The sequence below is a fragment of the Alligator mississippiensis genome, chromosome 7 (genome assembly GCF_030867095.1).
Source record: "Alligator mississippiensis isolate rAllMis1 chromosome 7, rAllMis1, whole genome shotgun sequence".
In the NCBI taxonomy this organism is placed as follows: Eukaryota; Metazoa; Chordata; order Crocodylia; family Alligatoridae; genus Alligator; species Alligator mississippiensis.
This window is the reverse complement of record NC_081830.1, coordinates 83569251-83591726: the sequence shown is the minus strand read 5'-3', so window position 1 is coordinate 83591726 and position 22476 is coordinate 83569251. Positions and strand designations below refer to the sequence as shown.

At 64.8% G+C, this 22476-nt stretch overlaps 2 protein-coding genes across 2 annotated transcripts; both read left to right on the top strand.

The window, feature by feature from the left end:
- The first annotated feature begins 115 nt into the window (after positions 1 to 115).
- On the top strand, positions 116 to 16904 carry FAM131A (family with sequence similarity 131 member A). Its single transcript, XM_059731213.1, has 6 exons — positions 116 to 395; positions 6042 to 6181; positions 10106 to 10199; positions 10490 to 10672; positions 13900 to 14028; positions 15626 to 16904. Exons 1-6 carry the CDS (start codon positions 365 to 367, stop codon positions 16132 to 16134), a joined length of 1086 nt encoding a protein of 361 aa, XP_059587196.1. The 5' UTR covers positions 116 to 364; the 3' UTR covers positions 16135 to 16904.
- Positions 16905 to 19809: 2905 nt separating this feature from the next.
- LOC109284550 (heat shock protein beta-7) lies at positions 19810 to 22183 on the top strand. The gene is made up of 3 exons (XM_059731200.1): positions 19810 to 19993; positions 21529 to 21680; positions 21819 to 22183. Exons 1-3 carry the CDS (start codon positions 19855 to 19857, stop codon positions 21993 to 21995), a joined length of 468 nt encoding a protein of 155 aa, XP_059587183.1. The 5' UTR covers positions 19810 to 19854; the 3' UTR covers positions 21996 to 22183.
- Positions 22184 to 22476: the final 293 nt, after the last annotated feature.

Below are 22476 nucleotides of genomic sequence, written 5' to 3'. Positions count from 1 at the left end.
CCCCAGTCCGGGCGCTGTCCGTGGTGCTGGCGGGGGCACCACCCCTGCCCCTGCCCCTGCCCCTGCCCCTGCCCCTGCCCGGCGCGGTGCTGCGCGGTGCTGAGCGCTGCCGGGGCCGCGCCGCCTCCCCCCCCGCCCCCCGCTCCCCGGCAGCAGTGACGTCGTCGGCCGCGCAGCCGGGCCCGCCCCGGAGCCGAAGCGGAGCCGGAGCCGGAGCCACCCGCCGCCGCCGGGCAGAGCACAGGGAGCGGCGGGGAGCGCGGCCCGCGGAGCCTGCAGCCGCCCGCTCGGCCCATGCGGCGCTGGGGCCATGCCCGCCGCCGGCAGCACGGGTTGACGCCCGCCCCCGGCCCCCCGGGCGAGTATGGGCTGTATTGGCTCCAAAACCACCATTGGTAAGAGCGGCGCGACGGCCGCGGCCGGGCCGGGCGGGGCGGGGCGGGGCGGGGCGGGGGGCTCCGCGCAGCCCTGCGGGCGGGCGGGGGGAGCGGGGTCGGCGGCCGCCCCAGCCGGGACCTCTCCCCGCAGCGGCGCTGTGCAGCCGCCGGGGCTGTGGCGTGCGGAGCCGGAGCAATTAGTATGCAGCCAGGATGGCTGTTGCCAGGGAACCGGTCTCCTTAGGAGACCTTCAGCGTCCCCCGAGCCCGCTCCCCCGGCAGGCACCGCCGGCCCCGGCTCGTGGCAACGCCGCCCCCGCGGCAGAGGCTGGTGGGGCCCCGGCCCGGCCCGGCCCGGCCCGGCGCAGCGCTGCGCTGCGGGGCGCCCGGCCGGGAGCAGTGCAGCTCTGCAGCCCGGGGCCTGGGGCAGGGTCCTGTGCTGCCGCCCCCGCCCCGCACCTGGCCTTGCTGCATCCGGGTGGGGGCGAGGGGCACTGGAAGACGGAGTGCCCCCACCCCGGGCAGCCTCCCGGGCACACACGCCCCTTAGGCACGGCGCTGGGCGTGCGGCGCCTCCCGGCTGTGCCTCGAGCGGCCCCGGCCCTGGGAACTAGCCTTGCGGCTGCGGGACGCGCAGCTCCTGGGCCACAGCCGCCGCCGGGGGAGGTGCGGCGTCCCCTTCCTGCTGTCCCAGCACCAGGCCCGGGCAGCCGTGCCTGGGGGAGCGAGCACCTGTTCCGGCGCGGGCCCTGGGGCATCTCCCGCGGGGACAAGCTGCAGCTCGGGGAGAGCCCCTGCTCCCCCCCCGCAGGGCCCAGCCAGGCCCCGTCCCCTCGACCCTGGGTCCCTCTTCTCCGATCCGTGCCCCGGTGGATGTGCAGGCTCTGGCCCAGCAGCTCCCGCCTGGCTCCCTGTCCTGTCCCTTGCAACACCTGCCCTGCCACTCCCCTCCCACCACCAGAGCCTGGGCCCAGCTGGCCCCAGGCAGCCCCCAGCCCAGCCCAGCTCTGCTGAGTCTTCTCCCTGCCCCATAGCACCCCCCTCAAGGCACATGTGGGTTTCCCTGCTGCAGGCACAGCTGGGCTCTTTTGCTCTGTGCCCCCTTCCCTGCTCGGGGCTTTGGCAAGTCCTAGTGGGGCCCTGCCTCCCTGGCCATGGGTGCCCCAAGCCTTGGCTGAAGCACTTCCTGGCCTTGTTCCAGGCTGAGAGCCACGGTCATGGCCCCCCTGGAGCTTCTGCTTGGTCCCCTGAGCCGTGCTTGGGCCTGATCCTGCCTGGTCCTGAGCTCCCTGGAGGGTGTGGGGTACAGAGTGCTGCAGGTTCCTTGCTGCGCCTGGTTGTGTCCTGCCTCTTGGGCCCAGTCATGCCCCCATGGGGCCAATGCCATGCTGCGTGCCCATGCCAGCCATGTGCTTTGGCAAGCATGTGGGCTGGGTCGGATCCTTTCCTTCTTCCCCCCTCAACCTCTGTTTGCTTCCCAGACACCTTTCAGGTTCATGCCAACCTGGTGCTCCCAGTGGGGCTGGTCTGGGCCCTGGTGGCTCCCTCTGTGCAGCCCCAAGTGTGCTGGGGTCTCTGGCGGGGGTGCAGGGGCAGCCTCTTCTGCTCCCCTCCCTGGCTCTTCCCGTATCCCATTGATTTGCACTCCCCTTCCCACACCCCTGCTGCATGGGCCCATGCTCCCTGCCAAGCCCAGAGTGAAGTCCATGGAGCTCTGGCCCTCAGTGTCTCCTTCGCGTTAGTGCCAGACCACTGGCACGGCCCTCCCAGGGCTATTAGCTCCACTTAGCCGAGCTCGAGCCCGGCTTCCCCTGGCACAGTGCCATGCTCCTCACCCCGCCTCACCTGGGGACAGGGCCAAACAGGAGGAAGGAGCATGGCCTGTGTAGGGTTTTGGCATCCAGGAGGGGAGCAGTTTGGGCAGGGGCTGAGTTGGGCTGTGGGGCTGTGTGGGAGGAGGCTGCTGTTGAAGGGGTCTCCTTCTTCTCTAGGCAGGCCCCTCACCCACAAATCACAACCCAGCCCTTTCTTGCTGAGCACCCCCCTTACCATGCTTCTTGCTTAGCACCTGCTCATGCCAGATTTAGGCATCATTAGGACACCTGAACCCCAGCCCTGGTCCATAGCATGGGCAGTGGTGTGTGCCCAACTCCACATCCAGGTAGAGCTAGGAAAGGGTCGAGCTGCACAGTATCCCCAGCCCCAGTGCCAGAGAGGTGGCAGCCATGGCCAGCACATACTGTGGGGCAGTGGGCACCTGGCAGGGCAGAGGAATAGGGAGCTGTTGCCAGGGAGAGAGGAGGGCTGGGTGGGTGTGCTGAGGCTGTGGGGGCTGTACTCTGTGGGGGGGATCTTGAGTGGGGTTTGGTGTGTTCCACGCACGGGTGCCCATGCAGGTGTTTGGGCTCATCTTGGTGTGTGTGTTTGGGGCCCGTGGGGAAGATCCTGGGGCCAGGGCCCATCTCCCCCCACTCCTTCCACAGCCCATATTTACATAGGGTGCCCAATGCACCATGGGGCCCTCTCCTCCCCCAGCACTGGTCCAGATCACAGGGGCAGCCCTCCCCTCTGCACTGGGATGAGTCCCACAGTTGCTGACACCCTGGGTAGGAGCATTGGACCTGGCCCCTGGCACTGCGCAGGTGGTGCTGCCTGCCCCAGCCTCACGCGCATGCATGAGCAGGCCTGGCTGGTGCGGAGGTGGGTGCTGCCCATGATGCCAGGGCTTTGGCATGCACATGGCTCAGTGGGAACATGATGTCCCTGCGTTGGAACGGGCTGGAGCCAGCCTGGCTTCCTTGGACAGGAGCCTGCCTGCAGGATGCCCAGGCCAGCCCCCTCCTCTTCCTCATGGTCTGCATGCTCCAGGCCCGCTGCCACTCCAGTTTAGGGGCAGTGGCCCCTGCCTACCCCCCCAGCTTCCCATGGCTGGTAGAGCTCAGCACCTCCCATCTGCTTGGCTTCCCCACCATCCTGGCACTGGCCCTGCTCCCTGCTCCCTGCCCTGCCAGGAGATCCACATGCCCCCTCCCCCCCGCCCCACCCAGCACCCCAGACTGCTACTCTAAGCATGTCCCCACCAGCAAAATGCAGACGCTTCTGGGGTGGAACGTGGCAGCTGCCCAACGGCTACATGAGCCAGTGTGAGTTGGCTGGGAATGTGGTGGGGTCCTTGCTGCCCATCATTTTTCAGACCATGGGAGAGGCTGCCCTCCCTCCCTGACATGGCCTGCGAGTGCCAGGCGCGGCCCTGGATCGGTGCTGGTGCAGAAGGACAAGCACCCGCAGTGAGTCACCAGCCCCCTCCCTGCAGGGCTGGCAGCTCTGTAGAGGCCTCCCCTCTGAGCATTGCTCAGCTCAGCCCAGCCCGAAGCAGTCTGGTTTCCTGCCCTCCCCCTGTTGCCTTGGGCAGCTGCTGCGGGCACTGCCAGGCTCTGCGGCACCCACACCACCCCCATGCTGCACCTACAGCTCAGTGCTGGGTGTGCCATGGACACAGGCAGACCCTGGAGCCTTGCTGTCGTAGCCACAGCTGTCCTTGGCCTGGCTGAGGGTGCCTAGGGTTGAGGGTGGGGGGCAGGTAGGGCTGTGTCCCCAGCTCAGGTTGGCAGGGCCCCAGGGTCCTACTGGTCTGCTCTGCCCAGATCCCTCTGCCCTTTCTCCTATTCCTTGGGGACTTTGCTGGCTGTGAGTGCAAGGGACTGGATTCTGGAGGCCCCTCCTGGCCCTAGTGTAGCCAAGACTCTGCTGCCAAAGAGGCAGCCTGGCCTAGTGGTGAGAGCATGGAGTGGGGAAGCTAACTGTTGGCTCTGCCGGGGGATGCTGTGGGCTTGGGGGGCGGGAATTCAGTAGCTTGGAGGTGAGGAAGCTGTGGTGGGGAAGTGGCCAAGTCAGAGGCAGCATTGCTGTGGGTGGGGGCGTTGTAGGTAGGCCTGATGGTCCCTGCCCAAGGCAGTGCATTGCATGCTGGGAAATGGCAGCCCTGGGGGCTGTGGGGGAGGGGTGCTAGGCTGGTTCTTTGGTAGGAATCCCCCCCCCCCCCCAACCTTGGCGCTGGCTCTGCGCTGGCCCCTGGGCTCCTGCCCAGACATGTAGGCCTCAGCCCTGCTGCTGTCATGGTGCCCCTCTAGTGACAGGCTCTGGGGCAGCAGGGCAGCGCTCGGCTGGGCACAGCTGGGCCCATTGCAGCCCCAAGGCAAGGCCAGAGACCCTGGGAGTGGGTAGTACTGGATGGGGGCGAGCAGCTCTGGCCTCAGTCACTGCAGTGGTGCCCATCGCTGCTGCCCTGCCTTGGCACCCTGCTGACACCACTTGGGGACTGGGGGAGCACTACTGCACCTCCCAGGCTGGCAGCTGGCATCGAGCTCTGGATTCAGGCCCCAGTGGCCCCTGCCCACCCAGCTATAGGTGGCACCAGGCATTGTGGTGTGAGATGCCAGCTGTGCCTTGCTCATGCACTGGGGCCGTGCATGCTGGCATGCCTTCCCCCTGCCCACCTGTGATCAGCCCTGTAAGCTCTGCCTGCAGCCTGCCTGACAGGGCTGCTTCTCCCTCCCCTTCATAGAGGTCTCCTTCCCTGCCCTGGGTGCAGTGCCCCCCAGGACCGCACTAGCCTGTCAGAGCCAGCCAGGGACTCACTGGGAGCCTTGCCCCTGCAGGGCATGTGTTGCTCTCAGCTCTGCCAGGGGAAACTTTGTATTTGGCTTCTGACCACCCCCAGCCCTTGGGCACATGTATGTGAGCCTGCCAGGGCCCTGCCTTCAGGGTCCAGGGAGACATCTGTTCCCTGGGCTGTGGGTAGGGGCTGGGCTGGCTGGGACTCCCAGCAGAAGGGGCCTGGACCAGTTTGGAAGGCTGCCATCAGTGCTTACCCCTCACTGGGCCAGCACGAAACTGGGCCCGGGGGGACTGAGTATCACCCCAGCGTCATCTCGCAGAGCCGGGGCTGTCTCCACACCACCAGGCCCTGTCTGCCCTGGAGGCTTCCCCCATCTGTCCTGGCAGCATCTGGTGTATAGGGTGCTCTGGCTCCATTGGAAGTAGTTGCAGCTTGAAACAAGCCCTTGGCTAGAGAAACAGTGCCTCTGAAATGCTCCTAGCATGGTGTGTGTGTGGGGGGGGTGGGTTGGCAGCCAGGCCAGGGCCTGTCCTTCCCAGGTAGATACACAGGTAAGCCCTGGTGTGTGCTACCTCCCAGCACCCGACCTGCAGAGGCCAGCAGCCCATTACTACCTGAACTTGCACTGTCACTGAGGGCAGAGGCCAGGTGCGTGCATATTACAAACATTATGACAGTGCCTGGGGGGGTGCAGAGTCTGTGTGTGTCTGGGAGGTCCCAATCCCAGGCCAATGCCAAGCTGGGGGTGGCAACAGGTGGAGCCTGCTGGCTGGCAAGGGGACTGCACAGTCACCTGGCATTGCCCAGGGATACTGGAAGGGGTGCTGCCACTGGCACCCGCTGTCCAGGACTGTGAGATCCCACCTGGCTGTGTCTGCACATGCCTGGCATGTGTGTGCTTTGCTGGTACATGTGTGTGCATGGGGATGCTCTGCTCTGCAGGGGAATTGTCCTCTCTGCAGGCGCCACCGGGGCCAAATCCCCAGGCCTGGTGGGGCCAGGGTGTGGAGCGCTGGTGCTGACATCCCGCTGTGCTCTCCCCACAGTGGCCGTGGACACAAGGCTGCACGTGGAGTGGAACGAGGTGAAGTCCCTGCGTGCACTGTCACCCGTGGGCAGCACCCGGACCTCGCTGGTGCACCGCCTGGCTCGCCACAGCTCGTTGGACAGCCAGGACTCTCTCGAGGTGGGTGCAGGACGGGTGCGGGGGGGAGGGCTGCAACTTCCCTGCATTTCTTGTTGCAGGGGACCCCGGGCGTGTGCTTGCTTGGGGTCCTGGGATGAGGGGGTGAGACAGAGCTAGGGAGGGGTGGAGCAGTTTGGATGGGTCCTGTGCCCCCCGCCCCACCTTAGCAGTCACTGAGCTTCCAGGCACGTGCCCTGAGCCACCCGGCAGCTCCAGTGTTCTTCGGTTCCAGCCCCCCTGCCCCTTCTGGCATGTGAATCACAGCAGCCCCATCTCTGACATGCCTGCAACCCCCCAAGATGGTCCAGCCTGGCCACGGGCCTGTTGAGAGGCACTTGGGCCATGTCAGGGCAGTGCCAGGCACTGGACAGTGTCCCCAGGCATCACAGCCAAGAACTGACTGGCAGCCCCCCTTAGTCTGGCTGAGAGCAGGGGCTCCTGGGCATGGGGCTGGGGTACAGGGCTAGGCTGGGCGGTGTGGTGTGGATTTGGTATTAGGGTCAGACTTGGCTAGGAGGTGCAGCGCCATGGGGTAGGGCCAGGCTGGGCTGCTCCGATCGCAGTTACTGGGAGAGCAATTAGATCAGGGCATGCTGCTGGCAAGGACATGACCGGGGCAGCCGGCGCTGGCTGCTGGGTCCCTGGGGGGCTGGCCCACTTCATCGTGCTGCTGAACTTGCTTCCCCTTCCCCCAGGCTTTCTGCGTGGGGATCCCTCGTCCCTGCCCTGCCCGATCCAGGCTGGCCTGAGGTCTGGGTCTGAGCTGGAGGGTTCGAGCTGTCAGCTCCCCGCTCTCTGGTGAGGCCGTGCAGAGCGTACAGCTCCCTCGGTTCCTGCCCATGCTGGAGCTATTGCCCATTATGAGCATCTCTCTGCTCCCCTGAGTGCCCTGTGCACCCACCCTGCTGAGCTGCTGGGCATCTGGCATGATTGTGCCGGCTCTGGGGGGTTGTGCCCAGGGGTGTGGGGGCAAGAGCTGAGGCTCTGATGGGGCAGTTAGGAGCAAGGGCCGGGCTGATCCATGCTCTTTGAGTTCCCCTGTCCCCTCAAGGAGCATGGCCCCTTTCCCATCACCCACGCTAACCCCCAACCTCTCCCCTGACCCAGACAGCACTGCCAAGGCCTGTGTTGTCCTGTCCCAGCCACAGAGCCAGCCTGGTCCTGGTCTAGCTCTCGTCAGACCTTTAGGTGGGGCTGGTTGGGGCCTCTGCTCCAGGCAGTGGCTGTGGTTGGGTCCATCGTGCCTTCCCTTGCCAGAGTCTGCCAGGGCCCCTCATTCCCTGGGCATCCATGGCAGTGATAGCAGGGGTGAGGCCTTGCCCTGCAGCCCCCTCCCCACTCCTGCCTTGCTACCCCCAGCCCCTGTGTGTCGGGGTTGAGATAGCCCCCAACCCCAGGATGCAGCACCAGGCAGCATGAATGAGCACAGTGCCCTGCTTCTCAGGCTGGGGGACATTGCGTGGGCACCCAACGCAGGGCAGCTGGTGCGGATGCTTGGCACCAGCGCAATTGGCAACAGCTGGGCTGGGTTGGTGCTGGCCTGGTGCCCATCTCTGCTGCAGGCAAAGCCCGAGTCCCAGCTCCTGCCTCAGCTTCATGCCCCCCCACCACTTGCAAGTGAGCCCCACCTCTGGCAGCTGGGACTCCAGAGCCCATGGGAGTCTTGGTGGCTGCAGGGCAGGAAGGGATGGGAAGGGGCAGGGGTCGCTGCCATGTTGCACTGGTGCAGTTATATGGACTGGGGTGTCCATGGAGGCTGGGGGCTGTGGTGGCCTGGCCAGGCCTCTCTTCCCCTGGGACTGGCTGATTTCTCCTGCCTGGCTGGGGCTGGCATGAAGTCAGCCTTGCACCATGGCAGGGTTCACAAGGAGGGGACCGGTGGCATCAGCGGACCATGAGCCTGCAGCTGGTACAGTAGGGCACCGGGGGGCTTTGCCCCTGCCCCTCCACGGCCAGCAGTGCCCAGCCCACCTGGCCCCCGCCTTCTGCACCCTGTGCCTTCGCCTGGCTCCCCGCGTGCTCCCCTCCCGGGCTGCACTGACGTCAGTGCCGAGCCGGCCTGTATCCTGGGAGAAATCAGTCCATGGTGACTGGTTGCCATGGAAATACACCTTGTTGCAAGCTACACGTCCGGAGCAGCTTCCCAGGGAGGCAGCAGCCGCCAGCGGCAGGCAGGGGCTGGGCAGTGCCCACAAGGCTCCCTGCAACGCTGGCGGGCGGGGGGCGCCGGGAGCTGTTCCAGAGCTGAGCTGAACTCACTCCCACCGGGGTCTGAGCTGCACCCAGGGCTGTTCCTGCAGTGATGGGCTCATGGCCGCATGTGGCAGCAGTGGTGGAGTGCCTGGTGTGGCCTGTGCTCTTGCTGTCTCCCTGTCAGGGCAGCTGGCATTGCCCCTTGCCCTGCCACTTGCATGGGGTGGGAGAGTCATGCCGTGGGCTGGGGGCAGGGCTTGGCTGGGGCTGCTGGGCCTGGGGGTGGAGCTGGGCCTGTCCCTCCTGGCCACCCCAGAGCCCCTGTGCTGTGTGTGCTTCCCCTACCCTGTGGGTGGCTGGTGCCCATGGGCCGTGCGGGTGCCAGGAGGTGCTGCCTGCCTGGGCTGGGCCTGGCGATAGCACTCGAGGCTTTGGTGGGAGCTTCTGGCTGGAGTGAGGCAACAGAGGTGGCTCTGCTAGGTCACACAATATCATGAGATTGGGGGTCTTCCCCCCTCTGCCTGGTATGGCCTCTGGGGCATGGGGCAGCTGGAGCAAGTAGGTGTGTGCATACATCACTGATGTGTCACTCCCATGTGTGCGTGTGTGTGAATATGTGTGCGCCTGCCCACCCCCAGACACCGTGGGAGACTGCAACAGCGTGGGTGCACATATACAGTGTGAACGTAGGGCACCCACCTGCCTGCACGTGTCTCATGCGTGCACAGCCTGGGAGCTGGTGTGCCCAGCACGGGTGCGTAAGTGGCTGGCTAGCGGGTGAAGCTGTGCCTCTCCAGTATGCTAGTGACGATATGATGCCAGGGAGGACATATGCACATGTGTATGCGTGTGTGTCTGTAGCATGTGTGCGGGAGTACATGCATTGATTGTGGGAGGGTATCTCAATACTGTGTTCACAAACACACACACACACACACATACTGTGGGAGAGATTGTGTTGCCATGCAAACATTGCCTGCATGCATGTGCACATATATGTATGCAGAGGACACGTGTGTATGCTGCATGAGTGTGTGTTCCTCCCAAGACTGTCCTCTGTGACCCATGTGCTGCTGCTCACGTCCCAGCTCCGGCCTCCCCTGCTTGGTGTTTGCTTCTTCCTGCCATGTCAGGCTGGCACCTGCCATCGGCAAAGGGTGGGTGCAGCATTAGCCCAACAGCCTCATATTGGCGCAGCCCCAAACTGGGCACAGATGGAGCTAGGGGCAGCCAGGCGGTGAGCAGGGAAGAGCTGGGGCACAAGACATGTGCAGAAGCTGGCTCCTGGGCAGCTTGGCCTGGCACCGCTGCTGGGCTGTGCCCTGTGGCTGTGGGCTGTCAGGCCCTAAGGGCAGAAACCCCTTCAAACACTGATTTTTTCCCCCTCCTGCTTCAAGCTGAGTCCAGTGGGTGCCAGGGCGGATTTCAGCCCCCCGTCCCACTGCAAGCTCTACAACAGAAGCAGTAGTAAGTTGTTACCCTCTGGGAGGCTCTGCCCTTGGAGGCAGTGGAGGCCCGTGGTTCAGCGGTGGGTACTCAGTGGCACTCAGGACTCCTGGGTTCCTGTTGGTGGTGTCCTGTAGGACCTTACAGGCCCTCAGTCCCACCTGCTTGGCTGCCCCCTTGCCCCTTTCCCAACAGCCCTCCCCCTCTGTGTGCCAGCCTGGCCCCATGGCAGGGGTGGGGGCTGGCATGGGCTGGGTCTCATCCCTCCTTCTCCTCTGGCTCAAGGTAAATGTTGAAGACACTGTCGAAATGTTACCCAAGTCCCGGCGAGCCCTCACCATCCAGGAGATCGCTGCCCTGGCCCGCTCCTCCCTGCACGGTAACACATGGGGGCATGTGTGGGTGTGCGGCAGGGGGGCGGTGTTTGGGGGGCACCGTGAGAGGCCAGGGGAGGGGGCTCACAGGGACAGAGAGGGTCTGTAGGGCATGGGAGGTGCTGGGGTGTGAGCACCTGGAGGGGGCGGGTAGCTCTGTGGGGTGGGGTTGGAAGTGGTTCGTGGGATGGGGGATCCCCCCTGGGACGGGGAGAGGTCCTGTGGGGGACACAGCTGTGCCACGGGGTGGGTGCCCCACCCAGGCACGGCCCCTGATGCTGCTGCCCGCCTGCAGGTATCTCGCAGGTGGTGAAAGACCACGTGACAAAGCCGACGGCCATGGCGCAGGGCCGTGTGGCACACCTCATCGAGTGGAAGGGCTGGTGCAAGCCCGTGGACTCGCCTGTGGCTCTGGAGAGCGCCTTCAACTCGTACTCGGACCTGAGTGAAGGGGAGCAGGAGGCCCGCTTTGCCGCAGGTGGGGCGCCGGCTGGGGCTGGGCGGGGGTGGGGGGCCTGCCTGCTGGGAAGGGGTCCCTGGTGTTCCTCCCTCCTGGTGGGTGCCCCATTGCCACTAAAGCAGTGGCAAGAGGTGAGTGCCCTGCCCTGTCTGGGCCTAGCAGGGATGGAGGGAGGAGGGTTGGGGGCATCCCCTCATTTCCCCCAGATCCTGAGGGCTGAGTCTTGAATGGTGCCCCCTCCCCAGCCTGGGCATGGCTGTGCTCCCCAGACCCAGGGATCAGGACAGCGGGCACTGCCCACTCCCAGCCCCCCAGTCAGGCTCCCCTGCACAAGCCCACCCTGCTTTTTGCTGTCTCTGGTGCCCGTTGCCTGTGGGTCTGGGTGACCACAGCAGAGCAGGGCCCAGCCTGCTCGGGGTGGCGGGGGGATTCATGGAGGGTCCTTCTGCCTGCCCCTCCATTGCTGGGAGCCCCGGGGGGCCTGGAGATGCTTGGGAAGGATGGACAACACCAGCTGTGCACAGGGTGGGGTGATGCACCCTGCTCAGGCAGCTCCCAGTATCCCCCGCTGCAGCCCTGTTACTCAAGTGCGCTGTCATGGGACGTGGCTGTCACCACGGAGCCCAGCCTGCCTTGGGGGGCCACAGGGTGGCCTGGCGATATGGGGCGGAGTGCAGAGAGGCTACAGCACGGAGCTCGCCAGGCCTGATTGGAGCGTCCGTCTGCACAGCCCAGCACCGGGCTGGCAGCCCCAGAGCTGCGCAAGGAGGGGAGATGTGCCCCAGACATTAGTCAGCTGGGAGCGCAGTGCGGTGGAGGGCGTGTGCGTGTGTGTGTGCAGAGTGGTGGCGTGTGCGATCTTGTGCAGGGCTGTGCTGTGCCAGGCGTGGGGCAGGCGTGCAGTGTAGTGCATGGCGTGTGCAGTGCTGGGCATGGCTGTGTAGTTCTGTGCAGCTTTTGCAAAGGGGCCTGCAGGCCTGTGCAGTGCCAGCCAGGGGTGTGCAGATCCAGGCATCACTGTGCAGGGATGGGGGTGACGTGGGAGTGCAGTTCAGTGCAGAGTTTTCAGGGGCGTGTGCAGTGTGCCCAGGGGGTAGGCACATGGTATTTTACTGCAGGGTACAGACCTGTACCGTGCGGTGCATGGCATGTGCTTTGCTGTGCAATGGGTCCAGACCTGTGTGGTGTGTTGCATGGTGTATTCAGTGCTGTACACTGGGTGCAGACTCCTGCAGTGTGTGGTGTGGGCAGTGTTGTGTAGTGGGTGTAGACCTGTGTAGTGTAGCGTATGTCATGTGCAGAGCTGTGCAATGGGTGCAGACCCAGGCAGTGCCATGCTGTGCAGTGGTGCAGACCTGTGCAGTGCAGCAGGCGACATGTGCAGTGGTGTGCAGTGGATGCAGATCCCTGCAGTGCAGTGCATGACATGTGCTGTGCTGTGGGTGCAGATCTGTGTGGGGTGTTGCACTATGTATGCATTGCTGTAGAGTTGGGTGCAGACCTGTGCAGTGTATTATGTAGTCAGTGCCGTGCAGTGGGTGCAGACCTATGCAGTGTGGTGCATGCTGCACTATATAGGGGGTGCAGACCTGTGCAGTGCAGTGTATGGCATGGGCGGGTGCATACACAGGCAGTGCTGTGTAATGGGTGCACATTTGTGCAGTGTAGTGTACGGCGTGGGCAGGGCTGTGCAGTGGGTGCAGACCTGTGTGGTGCAGCCTATGCCATGTGCAGTGTTGCACAGTGGATGCAGATGCAGGCAGTGTTGTGCAGTGGTGCAGACCCACGCAGTGCTGTCTCTGATGTGTGCAGTGCAGTGGGTGCCAGCCCGCAGTGTGGTGCGTGCTGCACCATGCAGTGAGTGCAGATCTGTGCAGTGTAGCATATGCCATGTGCAGTGTTGTGCAATGGGTGCATGCACAGGCAGTGCTATGTTGTGTAGTGGGTGCAGATCTGTGCAGTGTAGTGTATGGCATGGGCAAGGCTGTGCAGCCCATGCCATGTGCAGTGCTGTGCAGTGAATGCAGACACAGCTGCAGCTGCAGGCAGTGCTGTGCAGTGCCGTGCCTGGCATGTGTAGTACTGTGCGGTGCGTGGGGTGTGCCATTCTGGGTGTGGCTGTATGAAGTCATTTATTTCTAAAAGCCCCTAGGAGCTCAGCCACTGGTTCAGTGGCCAGTCTGGGAGCTCGGGGGCAGGGCAGGAAGGGCAGTCCCAGTGCACACCCTCCGAGGGAGGTGGCTTCCATGCCAGGGCAGGCTGGGAGCCCAGGCACTAGCTGCACAGGTCACTCCCAGCCTTCGCCCTCCTGCAGCCAGCATTGTCCCTGCTTGGCCATGCCACTTCTTCCTGCCCTCTCCAGGGAGCCATGTTGGCAGGTCCCCAGGGCTCCCGGGCATGGCATGTCCACATGGCCAAGCTGGCACCGTGGCCCAGGGTGGAGCTGTGGCCCAGAGCACAACTCCTCTGCTAGGGGAGATGCGGGGACTTTGCAGTGGGGCAGGGAGAAGACTCCCCAGGCTGAGCGAAGGCCAGAGCTGAGCAGGCCCTAGATCCTTCCCAGAAGCCTTTGCAATAGCTCCCCCAGATGCCTTCCCAGGTGGGCCTGGCCAGCCAGTGGGGCCTGGTGTGCCTGGGGAGGGGTGTTGTCTAGGGACCCCTTTCCCACCCCAAACCAGGACTGTGCCTTGGTGCTAGCTCCTGGGGTGCCACAGTAGGTCCCAACCCCCCTCCACCTCCCGCCCCCCCACGCTGGGACGGTGACGCACGGAGGCAGCTGCAGCCCCGAATTAGCCACTCGAGAGGCTCCTTAATGACCGGGTTGGCACAACGCTGATGACGAAAGGGCCCATCCTGCCTGGTGTGGAGACGTCACCCTGTCCTCAAGTCCAGGTGCCCCGCACCCACTCCTTCTTCCCCTGTGCAGTGCTGGCACCTTCACACCGGGAGCCTGGTGCCTGGCTGGGGAGCAGAGGGGAACTATATCTTGCTTCGGGATCCTCCAGATTGGGGGGTGGGCCCCTGCTCTGCTACCCTGCCTCATCCCCTGCTCCCATCACCAGGGCTGGGGGCACATTCAGCAGCCATCGCCTCTCCTGGGCATGACCCTGTGTGACAGGCTGTCCTGGTGTTCATGCCAGGCACCAGCAGCCCAGGCAAACGCCCCGTTATGCAGTGCCCCCCTCTTCCCTTAGCACCCCCTTGCTAGGTGAGGATGATTAACAGGTGTCTCCCCCCACCCCCAGGGGTAGCGGAGCAGTTCGCCATTGCAGAGGCCAAGCTGCGGGCCTGGTCGTCTGTGGACGGGGACGATTCCAACGACGAGTCCTATGACGAGGACTTCGCCATCAGCACCGACAGCGCCCAGCCAGCTGGTGAGGAGCAGGCGTGGGGGCACGGGTATCGCCAGTCACAGTGTAGCTAGGGGGGCACCGACTTAGGGTTCCCTGGATGGTGCCCCCCACCCCCTGGAGTCAGTGCTGCAGCCCCAGCCTGTGATTGCTCCCAGGGCCAGACAGACCCCGGCGGCCCACGGGCCATACAGTGGGCATGGCCGGGGAGCCCTGGTCCCTCTGTGCAGTGCAGCACCCCCTCCTGGACACGGGCCTGCAAGAGACCCAGGGCTCCCCTCTTCCCCTGAGCTGCCACCATCCACCCCCACAGCGCCAGGTGCTGAGCTGCGCTGTCGGGGCCAAGGCTGCCCGTGGGTGTCAGGCTCTCAGCTGCCTCTTTCCCACAGGTGCCCGGCCGCTCTGGCACTGCACGCTCAGCTCTGCCGCGACCCTCGTGCCTTGGCACACGCAGCGGCACCCACACGTGGCCTGGCCAGGCGTGTAATCTGTGTCCTTCCGTGCAAACAAAGGCCTTTTCTCGCAGTAATTAGACGCCGACTAATCTTGGGCCATTTGCATATCAAAGCCGTCAGCAATAATCTGCCTGACGAAGGGGCTAATTACTCTTTGCTACTGTGAGGGAGGGGGAAGAGCAGGGGATGGGGACACCTGCTCTGCCTGGGTTTGCCGGCATGGTGCAGGGCATGGGAGCTGCTCAGCGGGGCGCCCTGTGCCCACGCCATGGGCTCCAGGCCTCCCCTGGCAGAGCTGTGGCAGGGGCCCGGGGCATGAGGGAGGGGCAGTGGGGCAGGATCCCTGCCTGCTCTGCAGCCCCAGCTCATCCAGCCAGGGGCCACCCCAGCTGTCCTATCCCCCGTGTCCCAGCCCCAGGGCAGCTTGGCTGCTGGCAGCCCTGAGGGTGCCTTGAGCCAGTGGTCTTTCCTTTCATCGTGGACTCCCGGGGGTGGCCTCAGCCTCCCTCCTGCCTTGGGCCACTGGTTGCCTGCTGCGTGGGTGGAAGTGCACGGCGCATCTGCACTCTCTGCGTGCGGCTGTGGGGAGGCCTGAGTGTGGGCCCCTGGCTCGGCACATCCCTGGGGCATCCAGGAGCTGTGGCGCTGCCCATGCCAAGATAGAGGGAGCAGAGAGGGCAGCTGGGGCAGGGGCTGTGCTGAGTCCCCACAGCTTGCCCAGCCATGGACCTGGGGGTGGGAGCCTGGCCCAGCCCTGCTGGAGGCCCATCAGTAGGTTGTTGCAATGGTTTCTGTGACTGGGGCTGGCAGCAGCATCACTGCCAGGTCTCTAGAGTCTGGCCTTGGCCTGTGACACGGCCCTGACCTGGCCAGCTTGGCATTCCCACACCTCCGGGGCTGGGCTATGCCCGGCTGCATGCCCCCCGCCCCAGCGATGTGGGGCCTCTGGCTTGTGGCCAGAGCTGGCTTCTGCTGAGTTGGGGAAGAAGGGGGTGCCAGGGGGGAGGGGAAGCCATGTTGGTGGCAATGGGGTGGGGGCAAGGGGCAACAGGCAACCCCTGGGTACCCTGGCAGGGGTTGTGGTGCCAGGCCCAGGGGTGAGCCTGGGCCCCAGCCGGCCAAGGTGCCCGTGGTGACGTGCCCGCCCTGCCATGTGTGTGTTGCAGATGCCGCGGGCCAGCTGCCGCCTGGCTCCCTCCTGAAGGACTTGCTTCACAGCCGCCTGGGCCAGCTGGGCGGGCGGCAGGGCTCCTGTGAGCCCGAGACCGACTCCTCTCAGACCATCTCACCCGAGACCTTGTGCTCGAGCCTCTGCAGCCTGGAGGACAGCCTCATCCTCAAGGAGCTGGCCTCGCCGGCCGAGCTGGCCGCCAAGCTGCTGGGCGCCGTGGCCGGTGGCGACGAGCTGCTCTTTGCCAAGCTGCCCCCGCAGACTGGGCACAGTGCCTTCCGGAGCTTGGCGCAGCTGGACTGCCAGGACTCCATGTACTCCATGTCCTACACCGAGTCCTGCCTGTCCCCCACGGAGGACGAGGAGGTGGTGGGCAAGGACTCCCACACGCCGTGCCAGCTGCACGGGGACAGCTGTGGGGGGCGCCGGAAAGTCTCCGACGTGGCCTCCTCCGGGGTGGTGTCCCTGGACGAGGAGGAGGACGACGAGGCCGAGGCGCCGTGAGCGGCCCGGGGCGTGTGGCATGCTGCATCTCTCTCTCTCCTGCTCCGTGGCCCCCTCCCTGCCCTCCCCCCGTTCCTCAAGAGGACGATGCCGGGGTCAAGCCTGGCGGTGAGGGGCAGGGGGGCAAGCCCTCTCCATCACCCCCCACCCCCACCTCTGCGGGCTGGGGCGCGGGCTCGGGGCCTGGCACCAGCTGGGTTTGCTTGCTGTGTCTCTCTCTCTCTCAGTTTCTGTTGTCTGTTTTTTTGCATGAGAGTGTTTCTGGGGATTAAACCAAACCGAAGCCAACCCCGGCACAGAGCCCGCTGGCCCCGCTGCTCTCTGGGCTGCTGCTCCGCCGGGTGCAAGGCCTGGCGCTGGCTGAGGAGGGTGGGGGGCATGGCTGCTGCTGTTCCCAGCCACCTGGGTGGACCCCAGGCCTGGTGGGGCTAAGCCGGCTCTGATCAGCCAGGGCTGGCGCAGATGGCTGAGGATAGAGCAGGTTGGTGGAGAGGCATGGTCCTTCCCCTTGGACAGCTGGCATGTGCCTGTCGGGGGGGCTAAGAGATGAGGCTTTGCTATGATGCTGTAGGGGTGTCTCTGGTTGCCAGCATGGAGGGAAGCCGGGCGGGCACAGGGGGCTCTCACAGGTCGATACCGCCCCTTGGACTCTCCTTCCGGGGGTGGGGGGATGTCGTGGCTTCTGTAACCAGCCTTGCCGCCTCCTTCCTGGTCTGGGGGCCTTGGCTTGGCCTCGGCCTTCAAATATAAATATAACCTGTTGGACACTGCGGGCGTGAGGGCTGCGGTTCCTTCAGCCCGGAGATGGGCGGTGGAGACGGGTGCTCTCTCTGTGCCGCAGTCGGGGAGGACGAGCTGGGGGTCGTGTGGGCTCGTGCACAGACAGAGACGTGGGCTCTCTCGCACGGGACCCTGGTGTGCACATGCACATGTGGGACGGTTCCCCTTCGGCCCCGGGCTGCCCCCTGCTGCCAGCCGCAGCTGCGCGGGGTGGGATCCGGCTCCAGCCCGGGCCCTGGGCGGGAGCATGGCTGCGGGCTGGGGTGCGGGGTGGGCACCGTGGGGGTGGCAGTCTTGAGTGGTTCGGGTCAGGCTCCTGCTGAGGTGTGGCGTCAACCCAGGCCTAATGCCCAGCCCCACCTGGGCCCCCTTGGCACCACGTCTGTGCCCTGTCCCACAGGCACACACCCTTGTGGCACATGGTGTGGCCTGCCGGTGTCACACCAACACACTCATCCCCCCCACACATACACGTATCTCCCCATGTGCACATGCCCCTCACACATACACGTGTGTGCACACCCTACCTCACACACTCAAACCCTGCTCACACACACACACACACACACACACACACACACACACACACACCCCCTTTGCAGACTCCCCCCACACTCATCTCTCTTACACACACACACACCCCCTTGCACACTCCCCCACACACACTCCTCACCCCTCTCTCTCTCACACACACACACACATACACCCTGCTCCCCTCACATGCTCTCATGTGAGATACGGCAGTGCATACAGACCCGTGCGCTTCCACGAGGCACGTGTGGGGGTGTGCCGGCACATCCCCAGGGATGGCACGTGCCCATGTGCCTCGCAGGGATGCTGCACACACAGGCAGGCATGGCTCAGCAGAGGCCGTGATCCCACAGCATACTCCAGCCCTTGCAAAGGTACATGCCCACCTACACCCGCACCCACCCTGTCGCATCACTTCCAGCCACCCAAGCTGGGCAAGGGGCAGTGCAGCGCAAGCCCCCGCAGCTGCTGCTGCCCTCCTGGGGGAATCCAACCTCTTGCTCTTCAGAGCCCTGCCCCAGGACTCTGAGGGCAGGACCAGGCCAGGGTCTTGGCCCCCTCCAGGGTCACCTGTGCCCCAGGGGCTATTGCTGCCCCAGTGTCTTTGCCCCCTCAGGGGAGCGCTCCGTGCAGCCATGGGGACCCTGTGCTAGAGCAGGGGGGTGGCCTAGGGTCCTGGGTTGGGGGCAAGAAGGTGGGGCGGGGGGGGGGGGGTTGGGCACTGCCTGCTGCAGCAGGGGTGGGGGAGGGCTCAGCGTGGTGCAGGAGGGCAAAGTGGGGGCAAGAGGGCAAAGTGGGGGCAAGAGGGAAGCTCCCAAGGGCACTGGCAAGGGGCTAGGTTGGGGGTTGTCCATGCCTCATGCTGCAGGGAGCGTCTGGCTGCTTGGGGGCGGGGGGGGGGGGGCGTGAATTGAGCTGGGTTCCCACCCTGCACCCAACCCAGGACTGTGGGGCTGCCATGGGTGTATCTCCAGTGCCCACACTGCTGCGGGGAGCTCCAAGACCTGCATGGGGGCAGCCTGCCCAGCCCCAGCCCCAGCCTCCAGCCAAGGCTAGCCTGCGGCCTGAGGCCTGCACCCTCCACCTGTGGCCAGAGGCTCCCCAACCCCTTGGGCAAGAAAGGTGCTGACCCCCTCACTCACCCCTGTACTTACACACACACACACACACACACACACACTCTGACCTGAGCATGCTCTGGCCTCTTGCAACCCCCTCCCCGCCACCCCCCCGGCTTATTTCTAGTGCGTATGCGCCCCCCTGCCTCCTCAGGCCTTGGCCCCGCATGGTGCCAGCGCTGCTTCTGGGCAGGAGCAGCCCATGTCCAGCTGGGCCTGGCATGATGCTGGAGCTCTGCAGCCCCCTCCACAGCTGTGCCAGCCATGCTCTAGGCTGGCACCCACCTGTGCCTTGCCACCCTGTTGGCATCTGCTATCCAGAGTGCCCAGCCCCACCTGCCTCACTGCAGCTAAGCATCCAGGGCCCCATAGGCCTGCACCAGGATGAGGGCCCAGCAGCTGGCAGCTGGTGTCTCTGGGTAGGGCACAGCAGGGCCAGAGCCTGGTGCTTGTCCTGTTCCCCCCCGCATCCAGCTGTGTCCACACTCTGCAGCCAGTGCCTGTTGCAACATGCTCCAGGTGGGTTTGGCCATTGGTTGGGGTGGGGGGGGGGAAGAGGTGGGGGGTCCCTTCTCCCTGCAAAGAGCCAGGGGCTTGAAGGGTGGGGTACAGACCTCTGGGCCCCTGCGTGGCTGGGTGGGCTGGGTCTTGGGGTGTATGCAGGGTAGAGGGGGGCAGGGTACATGCAGAGATGTACAGGAACAGGCGTGGGTGTATACATGTATGTGTGTTTGTATGGCTGGGGGGGATGTACATGCACATGTATACACACATTTGTGGGAGGCAGCCATGCTGGGTGTTGGCGTGGGTGTATGCACACGTGTACATTCACATGTATGTCTCCATGACACCAGGGAGGCTGGCACACCATGACTCTGCAAGCATCACCTGGGCATGGTGGGCACCTCTCTTATGCTGTGCCCCTCTGCTGGCCTGGGACTGGCCCCACTGCTTTGTGCCCTGCAGCGTGGCTTGCAGCCCTGTGGACCCAATCCTAGCAGAGGTCCCACATCCCTGTGGCCAAGGGACTGCATGCCCCACCTGCCCCCACAAACCCCAGACCCCTGCTTCTGGGGCCATGGAGAAGCTGGGCCTGCGCACCTACACACACACACACACACACACACACACACACACACACACGGCCCAGCCCCTCCAGGCGCTATCAGGCCTGGCCGCCTTATCTCACATTCCAGAGGCTCTGGTGCCCAGGCCCCCTTGCTAATTATGGGCATGGCCGTGCTGCGGCCACCCTGCACACCCTCCACCCCCCAGCACCCGCAGTGGCACCATGGCGTCTGTCAGCTCGTCCTCCACCTACCGCTCGGAGCAGATCAGCACCTACAGCAAGAGCGGGGCCCCCGGGGAGCCCTGCCGTGAGCCGCGGGGTCCCTTCACTTCCCGGCCCCGGGATGCCTACAGCTATGCAGGTAGAGGTGCATCTGGGCCAGGGACAGCCAGGCTGGGGAGGGGGCAGGCAATGGTGGGGCAAGGGTGAAAGCCTACTACTGCTACTGGCACCCAGCACGGGCCCCATGGGTGGTGGGGATGGGCCCTGTGGAGCCTGGCCAGCCCCAGCCCAGCACAGGACTGGCCTCAAGCCCTAGAGCTACCCCCGGTATCCCCGGTGGGGCAGAGCTCCCCTGTCAGGCAGCCGCACCCCACACTGGCCATGCTCCTTCAGAGCAGAGCCCGGTGGTGGCACTATTGCGGGGTGACCTGACAGCAGCCGGTGCCACAGCCCAGGGACCAGCCCCAGGCACTGGGGCAGGGACGGGAAGGCTGGCACCCCACTGTTTCCACACTAGGGCAGGATGGCCCTGCTGCACCCAACTGGCCTGCTGTTCACCCACTGCCCCAGAGACTGCATAGAAGCCTTACTGCACTCCTGAATCTCCACTGAGCTGCATTATGCCCCGTGACCCCCCCCCCCCCGCACCCCTCAATGTTCACTGCAGCTTCATGGCACCCACTGCACCTGAGCCTTCCCTGCATCCTCAATGCACCCAAAGACACTCACCACCACACACCTGAATGTTCGCTGCATTTTCATGGCACCCAGTGGATCCCCCCCACTGCACCCCTGAATGTCCACCATAGCCTCACAGCACCCAGTGACCCCCTGATTCTTCACTGCCTCCTCAGTGTACCCAGTGACCCCCCCCAACCACACCTGAATGTTCACTGCATTCTCACAGCATCCAGTGACTCTCACTGCACCCCTGAATGTCCAATGCAGCCACACCATACCCAGTGGACTCCCCCCGCTCACCCATACCCCTGAATGTTCACTACATCCTCATGGCTCCCCGTGACCACCCCACTGCAACCCTGAATGTCCACTGTAAGCCCCATGGCACTCAGTGACCCCCCCCCCCCCGCACTGCTGAATATTCACTGCAGCCTCACTGTACCCAGTGCTCCCTCCCACACCCCTGAACGTCCATGGCATTCTCACGGCACTGAGTGATCCTCCCACTGCTCCCCTGAATGTCCACTGCAGCTACACTCCAGGGACCCCCCACCCGTCACTACAGCCTCACTGCCCACTTGGATCTCTACTCTACTTAACTTGCACCCAGTGACTGCACCACACCTCCGAATCTCCACTGCATCTTCACTGCACCCACTGCACCCCCTGGAGTTTAACTCAATCTGTACAGCACCCAGTGGACCCCCCCACTGAACCCCCTGGATCTCCACTGCACCCAGTGCCCCCCCCCACATTGCACTCCTTGGATCTCCTCTCCATCAATTCACTCCACTGCATGCCACTGTATACATGACTGCCCTCACTGCTCCCATGATTCTCTTCTGCATTTAGGAGCCTCACTGCACCCTCACTGCACCCAGTGACCCCCCACCCCCACTACGCAAGGCCTGGCAAGCCCCAGCAGCTGGGGCATCTCGCGGCAGCCCTGTGCTCGTGGGCTGCATTCCTATCTGCCCACCACGCTCTGCCCAGGGTCCCCCGCAGGCCTGTGCCCCCTCGGCCTGGGCAGCAGCGTGCACGCGGGCGGCGACTGCTACCAGGTGATGGCTGACGTGAGCCAGTTCGAGCCGCAGGATGTCGTGGTGACCACGTCCAACTGCCAGGTCGTCATCCGGGCTGAGAAGGTGAGCGGGGCAGTGGGACAACAGGGACCAGAGGAGCTGGCAGACCCCACTCCTTCCCCTCCATTCAGGACTCTTGCTCCCCCCCTCCACAGTGCCCCCTGCTTTCTCACGGAGGTGAGGTCCTTCATGTCCCCACAGGTGGCAGAGGATGGTACTGTCTCCAACACGTTCACCCACAAGTGCCAGCTGCCCGAGGACATAGACCCGCTGTCCGTCAGCTGCTCCCTCACAGATGCCGGCACCCTGGTCATCACCGCCATGCGCCGGGCTGGCTGGGACCTGCCGCCCCTGTACCGCAGCGAGCTCCAGTTCTGAGTGCCGGGGGGCAGCCACCAGCCACATCCCAGTATGCACTGGGCCTTGGGCACCATGGCTCAGGGAGGACTGGTGCATGCTGGTTGGGGAGGGGGTCTCTGGGCCAGGGGAGCATCTCCGGGGCCCAGACTCCTGGGTCTGTGTGCTGCCTGCTGTGCCACTGTCATGAATAAAGGCTGTCCTCAGTGCCATGTGTGATGAGCAGGGGAGGGCAGGGGCTGCTGCTAGTTGCTGGGTGGGGGCACTGCACGGGCAGTTGGGGCAGGGCCCAGTGCCCTCTGTGGAGATAGCAGCTGGCCCACGTGCTCAGCCTGGGGGACAGGCAGGGCTGGCTGAGCTGGGAGGGAGGCCAGGGCTAGATGTGCAGGGGGCTGGGAATGAGGGAAACCACTGCCTGGACACCTTCCCCTATCCCACAAAGCCCCAGCTGCTGAACTGCAGGGGTGCATGTGCACATACATGTGTGCAAGTGTTTGTGTGT